The sequence below is a fragment of the Lipotes vexillifer genome, unplaced genomic scaffold, assembly GCF_000442215.2.
Source record: "Lipotes vexillifer unplaced genomic scaffold, Lipotes_vexillifer_v1.1 scaffold112, whole genome shotgun sequence".
Lineage (NCBI taxonomy): Eukaryota > Metazoa > Chordata > Mammalia > Artiodactyla > Lipotidae > Lipotes > Lipotes vexillifer.
This window is the reverse complement of record NW_006776285.1, coordinates 37,813-55,301: the sequence shown is the minus strand read 5'-3', so window position 1 is coordinate 55,301 and position 17,489 is coordinate 37,813. Positions and strand designations below refer to the sequence as shown.

General features: G+C 37.3%; 2 protein-coding genes across 3 annotated transcripts in view; both read right to left on the bottom strand.

Moving 5' to 3' along the window:
• Nucleotides 1-6,016, bottom strand: part of VTA1 (vesicle trafficking 1) — a 65,827-nt gene extending 59,811 nt beyond the window's left edge. The window contains exon 1 of one of the 2 annotated variants that reach the window (XM_007450305.1): nt 5,887-6,016. In XM_007450305.1, coding sequence (XP_007450367.1) covers nt 5,887-5,919 — 33 coding nt within the window. In that variant the 5' untranslated portion in view covers nt 5,920-6,016. The remainder of the gene's footprint in view (nt 1-5,886) is intronic. The other variant, XM_007450304.1, reaches the window with a different exon arrangement.
• A 5,622-nt stretch (nt 6,017-11,638) lies between these two features.
• GJE1 (gap junction protein epsilon 1) lies at nt 11,639-13,511 on the bottom strand. The gene is made up of 3 exons (XM_007450303.1): nt 13,473-13,511; nt 12,600-12,782; nt 11,639-12,034 (listed from the first exon to the last, which is right to left on the bottom strand). The coding sequence occupies exons 1-3, from the start codon at nt 13,509-13,511 to the stop codon at nt 11,639-11,641; spliced, it is 618 nt and encodes a 205-aa protein (XP_007450365.1).
• Between the last annotated feature and the right edge of the window lie 3,978 nt (nt 13,512-17,489).

Here is a 17,489-nt window from a genome sequence, read left to right as displayed (position 1 = left end):
ATTTAGAAATGTTTAATTCCCATTAAGGCCAGGTATAAATCATTTTTGGAAATCACAAAATACTGGAAAGGAGGAGGCACAATGGGCACATCCTATGACATATCTATGACTTAATCTAATACCCAAAAGTCATAAAATACTGTGTGTTTGAAATTCTTTTCATTACATTTCCTTACTAGTAAGAGCATGTGAAAAAACTAAGAATTACCGTATAGTTCATTTATTCAATCAACAGATATTACATGTAAATTACATAATTTACAATTATCCACCATGGCTTAGGTACAGTATTAGGAGTTAAGAGATTCAACTAAGACATACTTCTTGCTCTCACAGAGCTTACATTCTAGTAAGAATGGAATAGTCATAATATTTAGAACAATGGCATTCATTAAATATTTATGAAGAGAATCCAGGAGACAGAAAGATAACAGTGTTATAACACAATGTGATCAAGATGAGGGACATATGTGAAACAATTTCTAGACCATTCTATGAGGTCAGGAAAACCAATCTGCAAAATGTACTGAGTTCGTAAGCATAAATTAGTTAGATTAAGAGGAAGTCAGAGGGGATTCCAAGCAGAGAGCAACATATATAAAGCCTCAGAAATAAGAGAATATGGAACTTTTTTAAATCAGCAAGTACTTTAGCAAAATAATCTTGAAGTTTTTTCTCACAAAAAATTCTTCCTTGCTCTAGGAATTTAGAATATTTTTGTTTGCTCTAAGTTTATAGAAATGTATCCCTTCACACCTTTTTCAGTTGACATCTACCACTTTTCATCAGAAGTTTCAACAGGTAAAAAAATGTAATTTCTGTACTACATCAAACATTGACATCTAAAAATTATATCACTCAACTGTAAATACCATAGTAATTTGGTATCTATTATAATTTATTTTAAGATACAAAAAGCTCTTTTTTTAAGAGTCAGAAATAATAGTGTGTATTTTCTTTTAACCCATATTTCTATTTACTTATCCTATAGAATTTTATTATAAAAAATGTATTTGTACGCTCAAAAGTCCTACTTGATTATCCTATCATACTGCTCTGCAACAGAAAGGATATAAAAATTTTAATTTTGACAAAATTTCCTGTGAGAGAAGCTACTATGTGTTAAAATATTTCTTCTGGAATTGAGTTTTGGCAATTATTATTATGTATAATTGATCAAGACAACATGATTCTTTATTTTAATAATCATTAAGTATAAATAGTACAATTTTCTTGGAAATGCATCAAATAATGAGTTAAACTGCCTATCTATGAATTAATATGATTTATCCTCATAATGAACCAGGGTAGAGTATTGGTTCTATCCCTACGTTCATTTTTATGAATTTAACCAGGGAGAAAATTCATTCATATAAAGTAGCAGATGAGAATGGAAGCTCTGTCACAGCAAAATCACTGAATTCTTTAAATTCCTTCTGGGTTATAGGCTAAAAACCACATCATCACTTATCATCAAATAATATTGTTAATAATCTCTCTTAGCTGACATTTTAATTAGGTCTGCTTCAAAATTTGTTTTAAGACTAGAAAAGAATCTGTCACCCCATCATTAGAGTATTCATTTTCTCAATTCCTGTGAAGTATTCAGAAAAGATCCTATAAAGAAAGACTCATCATTTTCTTTCAAAGGCTTCTTTTTATCCTAAGACAGTGACACAGGATTGGGAAAACGGAAATACTGTTCATTTCAACATCTGCTGGCAGGAAAAACATTTTTTTAATATTTTAATTTTGTCACTTGTTTTAAATGTATTTCTGAAAAAACAAAACACTTCAGAGCTAAAGATTTACCTCATTTAAGGAGAATGTCCACCATTTTACATAAATGGCAAAACCAGTTGTTAAAGCCAAACCAATCAGCCACTGGAGGTTTACTTTTTTCAGAAAAATATGACTTCTCTAATTCGAATAAACATGTTAACACGTCCCCACAAGCCCCATCTCATTTCTGAATTCTAATTCTAAAATTTTGATAACCTACAGACCTTTACATGAGCTTGTGACTTGGATGAAATAAGGCACTGCCCCACTTCAGCATTTCCCTTTTGTTTCTTACCTCCGGAATGACACTTTAGTAAGAAACAAGAGAACAAAAAGGTAAGGTCATATAATGAAAACTCTTACCATTTTGAAACTTCAGAACACCTCAACACAGGCCAATTTTGAACATGAGATGTTACCCTTAATATATATATACATACAGGTGTAAGAGACTCTGAAATACAGAGAAGTTTCCACTGTGGTACGTTCATGTCCTTGTCCCCACAGCTAACCCTCTCCACACCATCCTGCACTTGATTTTGGTCGCACACTGTCCCTCTGCACTCCTCTGGATAAAATCCAAAATGACCAAACAATGGCTGCTAATAGCTAAGAACAATTCCTTCTTCTTCTGAGTTTCATTCTTGACCACTCCCCTTATAAAAAGTTATATGTTAGAATGTTCCTTTGACATCCTTTCTTTCTCATGCCCAACATTTTAAAATAAAAGCTTACTCTTTGCTCTGACTGGTTTTCTTCCAAATAACACAGAAAAAGATAGGAAGCTCTACCTAATACCTTAATTAATGGAGGTTTCACTAATACCAGTAATTTATTTGAACTGTTCCTTTTTTCTGGACACCCTGGAGTATTTCCCACCTTCTCCTCCAGGGCAATACACCATAAAAATGCTAATGAGGCATCAGAGTATGTCCTTTAAAGTAGGAGAAGGGCAACTGAGAACAGGATATGATTTTTTAAAAAAAGAAGCATACTACTTTGCTACCTTGACCAAAGGAACTTTGTCAGGAAAGAAACATACAGAAGTTGACAACTGTGAAAATGATTCCCGTAGAATTATTTGCATACTGAAGTTTGAAGAGCACTGGTTTAGTACGTCTAGAGCATAAATTACAAGGAAAAAAGTCATCATGAGCCATCTTCTGTTAGACAGCAGAATCACACCTAAAATATAACATGCACATGAATTATCAGACAGCAAATATAAATGTAAATTTTTTTAAAGCATTTAAAGAAGAGTGTTTTAAAAACACAGTTAACAAAAGATTATCAGAAATGTCTAGCTGATTTAGAAACAAAATGAGAACATCTAGAAATAAAAAATGGAAACAGAAACTCAACAGATGGGTTCTACAATAGGATATGTGGAGGTGAACACAGACCTAAAGAAATTATACAGAATGTAGCACAGAAAGAAAATGGATACAAACTATGAAAGCATTAAGAGACAAAGAAGCTAAAGGAGAAAAATGCAACACATACCTAATTAAAACTGCAGGAGAGAATAGAGATAGCAGAGAAGCAGTACTTGAACAGATGATAGTAGAAATATTTCTAAATTTAATGAAAGACACCAACCTACAAACTCAGGAAGCCAAAGTGCCAAATAAGGTACACAAAAAGAAATCAAGGCCTAGAAAATCAGAACATGAACCATAAGGAAGAGATTAATAAATTGGCCATATTTTAAAATTAAAAACTTTTGCACATCAAAGGATTTCATAAATCAAGTGAAAAACCAAAGTATAAACTTGGAGAAGACAATCACAACGCATATACCAATGGATCAGTAGCTAGATTATTAAGAAAAGACAATGAAATAGAAAAACGGTCAAAAGCAATAAATAGGTATTTCAAAAGGAAATCACAAATGGTTAATTAAAACATGAAAAGGTGCTCAACTTTATTAAGGCTCAGTGAATTGCAAATTTCACTCGAATGAGACATCATTTCACACTCGTCAGATCAGCAAAAATTTAAGTCTAATAGCAGCAAATATGGTGAGTACATTAGCATTCATTTTACTGTTGCTTACATACATTATACATGTTCTTTAACATGCATATGTTTCATAACAAAAATATTTTTTAAGTGTCACCTAGATTTAGCAATAAAAATGTTTGTTCATGACCCTGCTGAGAGCAATTACAGTGAAATAATGGGCATGAAAACCAGACCACAATGGGCTGAAAAAGAAAAGGATGTAAAGAAAACTACAGACAATTATTTCAAGCTTATCTTTGAGGCTGGGCAGACAGGACTGCAAGTTTAGAGGAATGTCACAGTGAGAGCTCCTTTTATTTTTTAAATAAAGGAAACTGGGGCAAGTTTAGAAAGAAATAGCAAAAGAGGGAAGATAATGACACGGGAAATAAAGGGTCTCTGGGCAGTCACAAAGGTATATAATACAGAACCCATAAACAGGGATTAGTTTTACACAGAATCAAGGGTTCCTATTTCATTGTTATAAGAGATAACCTCTTTGACTTTAATCACATCGTTTTTCTCCTTGCTCTATCACTCCAGTTACAATGGTCACCTTGATCCTCCTTCAAGCCAGACTTTTGTGCTTGTGACCCCCTCTATGGAGAGTACTCTTCCCCCAGTGATGCAAAGCCTGCCTGTCACTCCTTTCAAGTCTTGCTCAGATGTGAACCCAGTGAAGCTCTCCCTGACCAGTCTAAAAATGAAATCCCTTCCTCACTTCCTACCACCCTACTCCTGGTACTCCCTATACTTTCCCTGCTTTATTTTTCTTTGTAACCTTCTAATATTCTATATAATATACTCATTTTACTGCTTAATCTCTCCACCCCATAGAATGCAGGAACTGTAGTCACAGTGCCTGGTAATGCTCATACAGGTAGAATCTTAATAAATACAAGCTGAATGAAAGACTAATGGTCCCTACTTGAGGAACCTCAAAAACAAATATAATGAAAAATGCTGCTACGATTTGAAGCTGAGGTAAAGCCTTGAGAGTAATCAACTTACTGCCCACAGAAGTGGTGACATTTGAGTTAGACCCTGAATCATAAGGAGTTTGCCAATTGTTGAAGAAAATAAGAAGGTCCAAGACAGTGAAGAATGTGGAGGTTTGAAAGTGCCTTGCAATTTGAGAAATGAAAATGGGGTCACCTGGAGTATGGCAGGGATGACGGTGGACCATTTTTTAGCTAATCTTATAACGTCCACAATAGAGAACACATTATATTGAGTTTCTCAAGGCTAAAAATCCTTTTCAGAAGCTTTATAGTTGCTTAGTCACGTGTTTTACTTGCAGTAACATTAGAGTATGGAATATGGAATATGAAATAAAGTTTACCGGACCTACTCTCTTCACTGCAAAGGAAAAAGTGTCAACAAATTTAATCTGTGTTTTTCATCACCTGTAGATTATAAGCATCACAGTCAACCAAAGTGAGAGTATTGCTACCAAATGTCTCAACCCCAGGTATTATTCAAAATCAAGACTATAAATTCTCATTGGTGGGAGAGGGTAGTTTGAATGCAGAAGGTGGAATGGACAAATCCAAGTGCTTGTTTTGTAGCAGCTACTCTCCACTTACGAATTTTTGAATGGGCTTGTATGTTGTCCTAATTCACCTGCACTTATTACTATAGTTTCAACTAGTCAATCTTCCTTTTGTCCATATCACTACTGTCTTTGGGACACTTACCTTCGTTTTAGCTCCAACTCAATTACTTAACTACCCAGGTTATTATCAGGATTCCCTGGTGGCGATAGGAGGCTCTTGTGTGTACACGCAGAAGAAAAAACCTTAGAACAGTGTGTTCCAGAGTTCATGAGCCCAAGTATTCTGTTTAAAAATACTTAAGCACAAGACTGGGTAGGTGGTGGACACCATGGTCCTTTTGAAGTTTTGCCTTTCTGGGGCCTTCGAGGGGGCGGAGAGAAGGTGGAGATCCCTGAGGAGGGAGGGGCCCCAAGGGATTCCCAGGGCAGGTCAGAGGTCAAAGCTCAGATCTAAAGCGAGGGGAGCGGGGCCTGCCTTAAGAACCAGGGGCTGGTGTGTGGGGCCCGGAGGGTAAGTAGGGCCGCGGCGACTCGGAAAGACTCACAGTAATAGGCCACCACAGGGTCCCGCTTGTCATGCTCCTGAGCCGTCCTCAGATGATGCTGTATGCTCTTAAACTGTGGAGGAAGCGGGGGCAGCGGGGGTAGCGGAGCAAGAGCCGCCATCTCCACTCCAGGAAAAAGCCCTTTTTACTAGCCGGCCACCGACACTTCCGCTTCCGTCTGGGAGGGTGCACGCACTGGCGCGCAGGTAAATCCCGCCCATTTTCCTGTTGCTCAGCAACATCGAGGCAACTACGGGTTCCCAGTAGGGCCAACCTCAGTGCGCCTGACTCGTAGCAGTTACAGAGTCCAGAGGAGGTGGAGCAGCTTGGCTGTGATACCGCCTATGGCACCAGCGCTCCCTGCTGGCCGCTGGCCGGAGGGAGAAGAGATTTTGTTTTATTTCTCTTCTGTTTCCAGCCCCTACCCGCCTTTTGTGGCTGAAGGATGGGTAGAAAGGGAAAAACAAAAATAATGTTTGTTGATTGGAAGAAAAGGTAAAGACATGAATTGCCTTTGGCACCCTTCAGGAATTATCGTTTCCAGTACCTCAGATTATATTAATAGCGTCCATAGAATCTTTTCTAATTTTAGAAACTTTAAATTCAATTCTTGTGTAAGATGAGAGATGATGTGTTTCAATTTTAAATTACACTCTTCTGTATGGGCACATTGGATAAAATAACCAGATACTTTTTCAACATAAATACTAACACATTAAGCTTACAGAAAATTGAGCTTTTGTTCTGAGCTGGAGAGCATATACACTAGTGAATGAATAATTTGTAGAGCGTTTGTTTCTGGAGAGTAATGAGCGATTTGCAAAGTTATTTGACCGTTACTATCTTGTCAATGCACAGATAAGGCGTTCAGGTAGTAGTTCTTGCTCAATGCTGCCAACTCATACCATTGTAAGTAGGCATCAACTTTTCCTTCTACCATCAGTGACGTCATCAGTTCTTTTTCTCTCCTCTCCAGCCCATGCTATCAGGACTTTACACTTTATTTACCTACTCCAGTAACCTTAATCTTTATTTCTTTATTTTATCTCACTCCCCAGTTTTGAGAGTCCATCTTAAAACTGGTTTTCATTGGAATCACACCATCTCCAAGAAACAAGATCTCAAGCTCTGAAATTTCCCTCTGCCTACTATTTTCTAATCAACACTCCACCCTATCCCCACCCCAACCTCAGCAGAACCTACTCTGTGTCCTTGTATTGTCTCCAGTCCACATTTTTGTCTATCCCTTTTTGCAGAGTATATCACCTTAGTCAGCGGGCTGCCTGTTTTACAAGAAACTTGAGTTCTGTATTCTCCCCAATTTCAGCAACACATTCATTACCAGCTGAGAACGTATGTACTATGGACTGAATATTTGTGTCTCCCCGAAATTCATATGTTGAAACTGAATGCCCAAGGTGATGATATTAGGAGGTGGGGCCCTTGGCATATGATTAGGTCATGCAGGCAGAGCCCTCATGAATGAGATTAATGCCCTTATAAAAGAGACCCCAGAGAGCTAGCTTGCCCTTCCACCATTTGCAGATACAATGAGAAATCAGCAGTCCTCAGCTTGGAAGAGGGCTCCCACCAGAACCTGACAATGCTGGCACCTGAACTTGACCATCCAGCTTTCAGAACTGTGAGAAATAGATTTCTGTTGTTTATAAGTTGCCCAGTCTGTGGTATTTTGTTATAGCAGCCGGAACAGACAAAGATAGTATGGTTTCTTTCTCCTGCTCTATTCCCACTATCTGGTCAGAAGTTGCTAGATTGGTAGAGAAATTAATGAAGCAAAGCAGAATCATCTCTCTGTCCTTATGATGTCTCATTTATTCTTTCCTATTAGTTCTTGATTCTCAACTGTGGTTGTCCTTAAAGTTCACCCCAGAAATTTTTTAAAATTAATTTATTAATTTACTTATTTTTGGCTGTGTTGGGTCTTCGTTTCTGTGTGAGGGCTTTCTCTAGTTGCGGCGAGTGGGGGCCACTCTTCATCGAGGTGCGCAGGCCTCTCACTGTCGCTGCGGAGCACAGGCTCCAGACGCGCAGGCTCAGTAGTTGTGGCTCACGGGCCCAGTTGCTCCGCAGCATGTGGGGTCTTCCCAGACCAGGGCTCGAACCCGTGTCCCCTGCATTGGCAGGCAGATTCTCAACCATTGTGCCACCGGGGAAGCCCGAACCCAGAAATTTTTTAAAAGCTCATGTCTAGGTAACCCTGCCCAGGCTTATGGATTTAACTGTTCTGAGTTGGATCCTAAATATCAGTATTTTTAAAAGGTCTTTAGGAAATTGGCACACTCAAGTTTGAGGGCCAGTGCCCTAGTGAATCATCAGTACATGGCTGATGTTTTAAGCCTTCTCCACTCTCTTCAAGTCAGATCCTCTAGCCTGATTGCCTTGGTCAGAAACTGCACTGCCTGCTACTGAAGTAAAGTTCACCAAATATGAATTGTTTCACCTCTTCCCTGCCACAACAAAGCAATAATAACTAGCTAGCAGTTTGCCAAGTATCTACTGTGTATTGGGCATGTTTCTAGTGACTTTAAATCAACTCATTTAATCTTTAGTACAACCCTGCAAAGAAGGTGTTATCTTTTTCATCATTTTACAGGTAAGAAGAATGAGACAGAATTTATTTAACTTGCACCAGGTCACAGCTAGTAAGTATGAGTGTAAACAAAGTAAATATTAACAACATGAAGTTGATTTTTCCGGTTGATGATTTACAATTAAGAATTTACTGATATTTTACTATGAAGAAAGACCTAACTCTCTTCCATCCAACTCTGATCAGTTGCTGAAGGACCTGATGTCACCCTCCAGGTTGGGGCAAGAATCTTGGCAAGTTAAGGGAGGGCAGAGATAGGGGATAGGAGCAACCACAGGAAGAAGAAAAGGGAGAGAGACCAGAACTGACCAGTGTTTTGGTGGGAAAAGTTAAATGTTCTGCACCATTCCCTGGACTCCAGTGTACTCGTGGTCTTCTCACAGCAAAACTTTCTGTTCTAATTGTGGTTACCAATATTTTGATGGGAAATGACAGGGCTCAACCAATGTAATAAGGGTAGTATATACCTATAGCTGTCTCTCTTGGGTACACTCTCTATGGTAGAAATTTGAGACTCACATTCTGATTGTTTAGCATACCCTAAAATAGAGTTGTTTTTTTCCCCTACAGTTGCTATCAGAAGACTGAAAGAGAAGACCAATGACTTGGCCAGGTCCATATACACATCCATGGCTGAGACAGGGGTAGAGGTAAAAAATTGCTGTTTATTTTTTCAACATGGATATCTGGTTGTTCCAGCACCATTGAATTAAATTAGATAATTTAAAAAAACAACAACTATATATGTGCTGAACTATTTTTGGTCTCTATTGTTCCTGTAATCAACATGCCTATCTGCATACCAACCCTACTCTGTTTTGATTATGTACCTTTGTAGTAAGTTTTGAGAATACATAATGTAAGTTGTCCACTTTTACTTTTTCAAAATCATGTTGGCTATTCTAGGTCTTTTGTATCCCATATGAAATTTGAAAGCAGCTTATGAATTTCTACAAAAGCTTTCTGGGGTTTTGACTGGGATTGTGTTGGATCTACACATCAATTTGGAGTGACCGAAGTTATAAAAGATTAAGACCTCTAAACCATGAACTTGGTTTATTGTTCCACTTATTTAAAACATCTTTAATTTCTTTTTTTAAAATAAATTTATTTATTTTATTTTATTTATTTTTGGCTGCGTCGGGTCTTCATTGCCGTGCATGGGTTTTTCTCTATTTGCAGCAAGCAGGGGCTACTCTTCGTTGCGATGCATGGGCCTCTCATTGAGGTGGCTTCTCTTGTTGCGGAGCATGGGCTCTAGGCGTGCGGGCTTCAGTAGCTGTGGCTCATGGGCTCTAGAGCACAGGCTCAGTAGTTGTGGCACACGGGCTTAGTTGCTCCAAGGCATGTGGGATCTTCCCGGACCAGGGCTCAAACCCGTGTCCCCTGCATTGGCAGGTGATTCTTAATCACTGCACCACCAGGGAAGCCCTAACATCTTTAATTTCTCTCAACACCATTTCGTAGTTTTCATTGTACAGGTTTAGCACAGCTGTTGTAAACTTTATCTCTACCTGTTTCATACTTAATGAATAAAGTGGGAGAATTGGTAGGAGGAGTCCACCCTAGGTACAGGCAATAAAGGTACTACATCTTGTTTATCTTTGTATTTGAACTTTTAATGTGGTACATGTTTAATAATCGATACTATGCAGCTATTTGTTGAATGAAGGTAAATTGGATTTTTCTTGTGCTTTCCTGTGGAGAAAGCCTCAATGATGTAAAAATTAATGTAGAAATTCATGATATCAACCATAGGTTGAATAATGCTTAAGAAAAAATTGAAAACCTCAGTTTTTGACTATACTTATTTCCCTAACAAAGCACCAGTATAAGGCAATCATACATAAAGTTTTTAAATGATATCATATGGACATGATTCTTGGTAAGCCAGGCAGATAAAAAGAAATGCACTGAATTAATATAAAATTACCTTTGACAATGTTGTGTGGCAGCCTGGATGGGAGGGAAGTCTGGGGGAGAATGGACACATGTATATGTATGGCTGAGTCGCTTTGCTGTGCACCTGAAACTATCACAACATTGTTAATCGGCTATACTCCTTTATAAAATAAAAAGTTTTAAAAATTTCCTTTGAAATCATTTCATAGCTATTTAGGAAGTCTAGCTTAATATAAATATAACTTACTATTTCAATAATCTTGAATATAGAAACTATAGTTGTAGGATATCTATGAGCACAGAGGGTTTATTTTTTCCAACAAGCAACAAGGAAACCATGCACAGTATTTTCCATAGCATTTTTTATTTATTTGGTGGCCACATTACCATATCATTTAATATTAAAAATTTCAAGAAAACAGTATGAGTATAATATTAAAAATGTAAGTGCTCCATTTCTTCAAGTTAGTCATCAAATTATAGAATGACTCTTTTAATAATTAATTGAGAACTTTTGCACTTAAATAAGTTATATTTTACATGAATACAATAATAATTACATCCTCAAAGTTTGTGCTGCATAGTTAAGTGGAAAGGGAAATAGCTTTATAGTTAGGAAAGCTGAATCCTAGGATTGCATATATTAATCTCCCTGAGCCTCATTTTTCTACTCTGTGTAAAGGAGTTAATAAAAGTTTCTCTGGCCATAAAATACTGTGATTAAGATGTTGTATATGAAAGAACTCTGTAAAAGTACTATTTAAAAATGAGTTAACATTAGTTCCATGTATGTTTCCTAATGTGTGACAAAATTAAAATGGAACAAAGGTTTTGTTCAAGAATCCCTGCCTTAGAACTATTATATTTTTTTTTTTTTTTTTTTTGCGATATGTGGGCCTCTCACTGTTGTGGCCTCTCCCGTTGCGGAGCACAGGCTCCGGACGCGCAGGCTCAGTGGCCATGGCTCACAGGCCCAGCCGCTCTGCGGCATGTGGGATCTTCCCGGACCGGGGCACGCACCCGTGTCCCCTGCATCGGCAGGTGGACTCTCAACCACTGCGCCACCAGGGAAGCCCTGAGTATTGTATTTTATACTAGACATAAATTTTAGACACACTGAGGTTAGTTTGAAGAACAGATATTTATGTTTGAAATTGAGATACTCACTGAATGAGATAAAACTAAATAAAAATGGTTGATAAATAATTGTGGCATGACAGTAGGTAATCAACCGTTTGGTCATTGCCTAATTAGAAAGCATAATCTTCTAAATATTATCTCAAAAATCTCAGCAACACATAAGACTATTGTAATAACAGTAAATGTATACATTGCAATGAGAAAAATGGTCTTCTCAAAGTGTTCTGGCACCATGCATTTTATAGTAGTAAATTTTTTCCGAAGAGACACAGCATCACACAGGTAGAGAGGTTTTACTTGGAAACCAAAGAGGTGAATCTGAAGCCAAAATGCTACCACTTCTAGACTAATTCTTAATAAAACAGAGAGGATATAAATCACAGTGTAGATGGGCTTTTGAAGAATGCATTCTTGATTGATGCTTTTACATGCAGCATAAAGATGAAAAATAGCTCCAGGAACCAGGACAATCACTAGCTGTAATGCCCAGAACACCTAAAGTGTGTCAGAAATATCTTAGTCAAATCAGTCAACACACAATGAAAAAATACACTAAAAAAAACCATAATTTACTGACCCTCAGTAGAGGCTAATTTAAAAATTCTAAGTTTTATAAGTCTTATGAGGATAAAAATAATATAATGAAGGTGGTAATGCTGGACATAATCTCATTTAATTACCAAGATGTTTAGAGTTTAAAATTTTAAACACTTAATAATTGTGAAAAAGTAGTCATATTTTACTGTCATCATCTACCAATTACTAATAATGATGAAATACGTTATTTTAGTATCTACTCAATTTCTATTTCTAATTACAAGCCTGGAGTATAATTCTAACATCAATAGATAATAGAATGCTGGACTTGGAAGAAACTCTTGACCAACTCAAATTAATTTACCTGAAATATACAACTAATATTTTAAAAAGGTAATTATTCTAGAAATAATACCTGTTAGAATATTCTTCATCTTATTATGACATTATTTTACATTTAAAAAGAAAACAATTTTATCTGGTGTGGAGTAAGGTTTACATTTGTGCACACAGAAACACTTACTTGTGGAGTGATTGGCCTGAACTGATTGTAACAGATGAGGTTTATTTCTCTCTTGTCTGGATCACAACTGAAATGCAAAGCCTCATTCCCATAGACTGCAAAGCCTAACACCCCAAGGAAGAACATTCGGACTGATCCAAAGAAAAGGGTATGGAATTGGCCGATCACGGTGGGAGGCTTCATCTGTTACAGTTTTAGGAGAAAAAAAAAACTTTTGAAAACAAACATTAAAGGAGGATATTTTAAAGGATGTTTTCATTATCACATTTAAAAAAATTTAAGATTCATAAAGTTTCAAAGAAAGACAGAAACTTAGAGATCATCAAACCCAATTCAAATCCTACATTTTGAGATTTCTTACCCTTTTCATTTTGAAAATATGAAGTGCAACAGTCAAATAGGGACTTGTTGCTAATGACATAAATAATTTTGGAAACTTGTAAAAAGCTTTGAATTTAATTAAGATCCCTTACCCCTGTAATCCTTTTGCAATAAAATCAAGGTAATCTTATATCTAGTAAGGTATATCTAGTACCTTTTTAAAAAATTGGATAATAAATCCAACATTAAATTCATTAGTATACACACTATCTTAATAAGCAAATAATGTTTATTTAGTTGTCATTACAGCTTCTCTTCTCAATTATCAAGTTGAGAGAGCGATCAGCTTTAAAGCACCAACAGCTAAAAGTACTTCCTGAATTATTCTAGTTACAGTTATTTAAATTCAGAATATGTTGAAGCAAATGGTTGATATTTATATCATTCTCCATACATGTAGAGGACCTTATTCATCAGCACTCATGCAAATCAGTTTTAAATAACAGATAGGACTCATACAATTGTTGTTGCTGCTGCTTGTATAATACTTACACATCCTTCATAGAAGTTTTTGATGTAATTTAGAGACATGTCTCAGGAGATGTTATCCCAGCATCCCTGTGGGTTAATCCTTGACCCACATTGCCAGTTTGTTTCTGCCAGAATCAAACTCTTATTTTCTGTCATAACTTTTACAACAGAAAGCACTTATCACTGCACATTTCTCTCCCCTCCTCCTTTTCTTTTTTTTTTTTTCATAGATCTCTGGGGCTCCAGTCAACTTTCCTCTCTCCCTCCCCAAACAAAACAAAAACAAAGAAACAAAAGACTAGGGCATGTGGTCAATCTGATAATCCCTTGATTTACACTGTCAGCATAGCCAGCCAGACAGACAGGAGTGCCAGTAAAGCAGGAGGCCAGGCCGGCAAGGGTTCTGACACTCAGTGCCTCTCAGTTACCTAAGAATTGCCTGTGCGTAAAGCAGCGGACTCTTTAGCTTAGAGTTTTCTCTGAAATGTCAAGTGATCTTTTTTTTTTTTTTTTGGCTTCCTTTTAGGTATGTCTGAAAAGATAAGTATGTGGGAAATATTCCTGATTCTTTCTTGTTTACTTCCATGGAATAAAAGTGATTTCTGGGAAGTTTAAGAAACTGTAAAGCAGGTTATGATAGCTATTACATCACTGAATATTACTAATGTGTTACTATCTTTGTCTTTTTGATGAATACTTACCACAGACATGGAAAAATCTGCAGTTAGATCTTGATTCTAAGGAAAAAGGATACTGCTAACCAAGATAAGACCTGGATCTAGCATAAATCATGTGAATAATCCCACCCTCCCTTTCTTTTGTCCTCAGTAGACACATCATCTGCTAGACATGGTTATGGGTACCGAGAATGAGCAGGGGCCAAGAACAAGTGGCTGTCTTCTAACTGATAATACATCTGCTTGCTGTCTTCCAGCCGCCTATAACACTGTTCAACCAATGGTTGATCAAACTTGATTTCTTCACTTGCTTTTCTTATCTTTGTTTTGTTTGCAATCTGTGAAAGTGATAACTCCAATTGACTTCATTGCTCTTGTCAGCAAGTGGAGAAGTGATTGCATAACACATGTAGTTATAACCAATGAGCAAGAGGCAGTGGCCTTTTGAACCAGACTGTTGTACTGGATAGGAAAAAATAAAAATGGGCAATGTAATCACCCCTCAGAACTGTTGAGTAAGAGAAATTGGTATATATTCTCATCTTCTGTGAAACAGAATTCCAGGTTCGCTATGTGTTGATTCCTTCGAAGGGGTATCCAAAAGCCAAAACAATCATTGACATGAAAGGAATCCTGCTTTGACTTCTACCATTGTACAGTAGTAAATGTTTTTGTTTAGACAAACATATTCAAGTGTCAGACTTGTAAAAATCATCAAAGTTCTTCCTGTGTTTTTCCAGAGATGAATGAAATTGTCTTGAACCTTAATTGCATGTGTAGAAGAGGAAAATGCAGCATCATTTCATTGTTGGGATCTATGAGAGGCAAAATAAATGATACTGGTCTTCCTCTTATGGGTTATGACACGACTGAATCATAAGACAAAGGAATAAGGCAGATGGGGGCCAAAATGTCACCTTTGTTACATTCTTACTACCATAAAGATTTGGTTGGAAAAGGGACATAGCTTAACTCTTTGGGAAAGCGTGACTTTCAGGCAGATACAGGTGCAGGCCAGGTCAATGCTGTATCATGGCTGCCTTTCCAGCATGGAGCACCCCCCTCCTGTATAAGATTTATGCATGAAAAGAGCAGAATAGAACTATTGATCTCTGTGGGCAACCTGCTCCCAAGGGGAAGATGCTAAGAAATGAATGATGTATGCCAAGTTTTACTTTCCAAATGTAAGGTGAACTCACCAGATAAGATAGTGAGGTTGGCCTCACATGTATGATACTTGGTAGGGCTGTTAATTAGGGTGACAACCTGAGCTTCCTTACATGTTAATAGTTGCAAGTTTCCAAAAGCAGCAAAAGAGGGCAATCTCCAGGTGTGCAAGCATTGTTTAGACCTCTGCTTGCTTCATGTTTGCTGATGTTACATTAGGCAAGATGAATTACAATCCCAACCCAGATTCAAGAAATAGATTCTATGTCTTGATGGACCTGCAAAGTCATGTTGCAGAGCTGTGGGCACAAGGATAGAAAAAAATCTGTGGCCAACTTTATATTCTACCACAGTGTGCCCTATGATCACACATATTCATATCTCTCCTACATGTCTTCACCTTAATCCCAGGATGTCAGAGCTCTCATCTAATTATAGCATTAAAGTTTGAGTCCAGGGTTCTGTGATTTGTCTCATGTGCAAATCTGGATGTGGCTCAGAGGTAACTCTTGGTGATCCAGAATCTAATGAAACAAAAGGAAAAGTTATTTTCCATACAAAGTCAATATACAATGATGATAAGGGGTAGGATGATTCCAACAGATGCTTCCACTCCAACAGGAAGCACATCATTGTCACTGGTCCATAACAATTTTGAAATCTTGCAGGGGAAATGTTGCTAGTTCTTCTTATTCTGGAGTCAGAAATTGTCCGTGATTAAGGTATAGTACTATTCCCCGAAAGCTGCTCCCTAATTTACTGTACTCTACTGCTTAATGGAAGTGGGTCCTTGGCTGAAAATATCTTCCCTTTTGCATTTAAAAGAATGGCTATATTCGAAGCTGATTATCTTCCTCAAACTGCTTCTTGTTAGAAGAAAGTTGGGGTACCAGAAGTCGTTTCTACAATTTCACCACTATTTTATTTTAATTGAAATTAGTAGTTCTTTTACTTGTACAAGTCTCTTAATCACTTTTTGAGTTTTCTATGTATTAGATTTAATGCAATTAATTTGGAAAAAAAAGTTATACCCACAATTATTTTACAGATATTTATTTATTTATTTACTGCTATTTTTGGATTAAGCTTCTCTGAGACCATGCTTTTAAGATTTTTAGAAAACTTTTGTCTAATTGACTGAGATGATCATTAGTCATGCCTTAAGTATTTGAGTCTTATCAAGGCTGTTATAGTCACATGAATGATTTGTTTTTTACCCTCAAACCATGTTTTACATGAGAAAGTTTTACTGGCCAACACTAGGGATAAAAAAAAAGAAAGAAAGGAATTCCTGTGTAACAAGTCCTGATCCCTCTATATTTTCCCCAAATTTTCTTTGCAAACTCATCTCTAGGCTCCTTCACTAGGTAATCTCTCTCTTCTTAGACCTTATAAAATGTGGCCAGGAGTACCAAACTGGTACCTTTAGTATTCTCTCTGGGATGTTCCTTAGTCAAATCCAACATTTAATTAATACATTTTTTACCTTCCAAGCTATTTCAGGTGACTGTTGTGCTAATTGTCTCACTACATATAATAAAGGTTACCATATTTCCAGCCTGTCACAGTAGTTTCCTCACTGCTTTTCCAGCCTTCACTAATAATTTCTCATTGCTTTCCCTGATATTAGTAATAGTTTCTTTGTTACTTTTCTACCTTCTGCCTCCTGCCTGGTCCCAAAGATGATGTCATGTTTTTATAACGTATTTGTTACAGTAGCCCCTGATCATTGGTACCAATATCTACATCAGTTAAGAATTGTTTTCATAGCAAGCCACTCAATTAATGGTCAAACAGCAAACACTTATTTAGCTTATGGTTTGGGTGATTATTTTTCCTTGTCTGGGCTGGCTCAGTTGACCTCTGCTGGATTCTCACGTGTATGTGTGGTCAGTATGCAGATAAGCTGCCAGAAGGATTATCTAGAATGACTTCACTCATGTCAGGTGGTTGGCAGGCTTTGGGTGGAGTGATAGATGACTATGGCACATGTTTCTTGTCGTTTGGGGGACTAGCCCAGACTTCTTATTATGGTGGTGATTGCAGAGTTCCCAAAGCAGCAAGTAATGGAAAAGCCCAAATGTGCAAGAGCTTTTCAAGTTTCTGCTTGATTCATGATTGCTAACGTTCCACTGGCCAAAGCAAGTGTCACCGCAAACTTAGATTTCAGCTCTTAGTGGGAAGATCTGAAGTC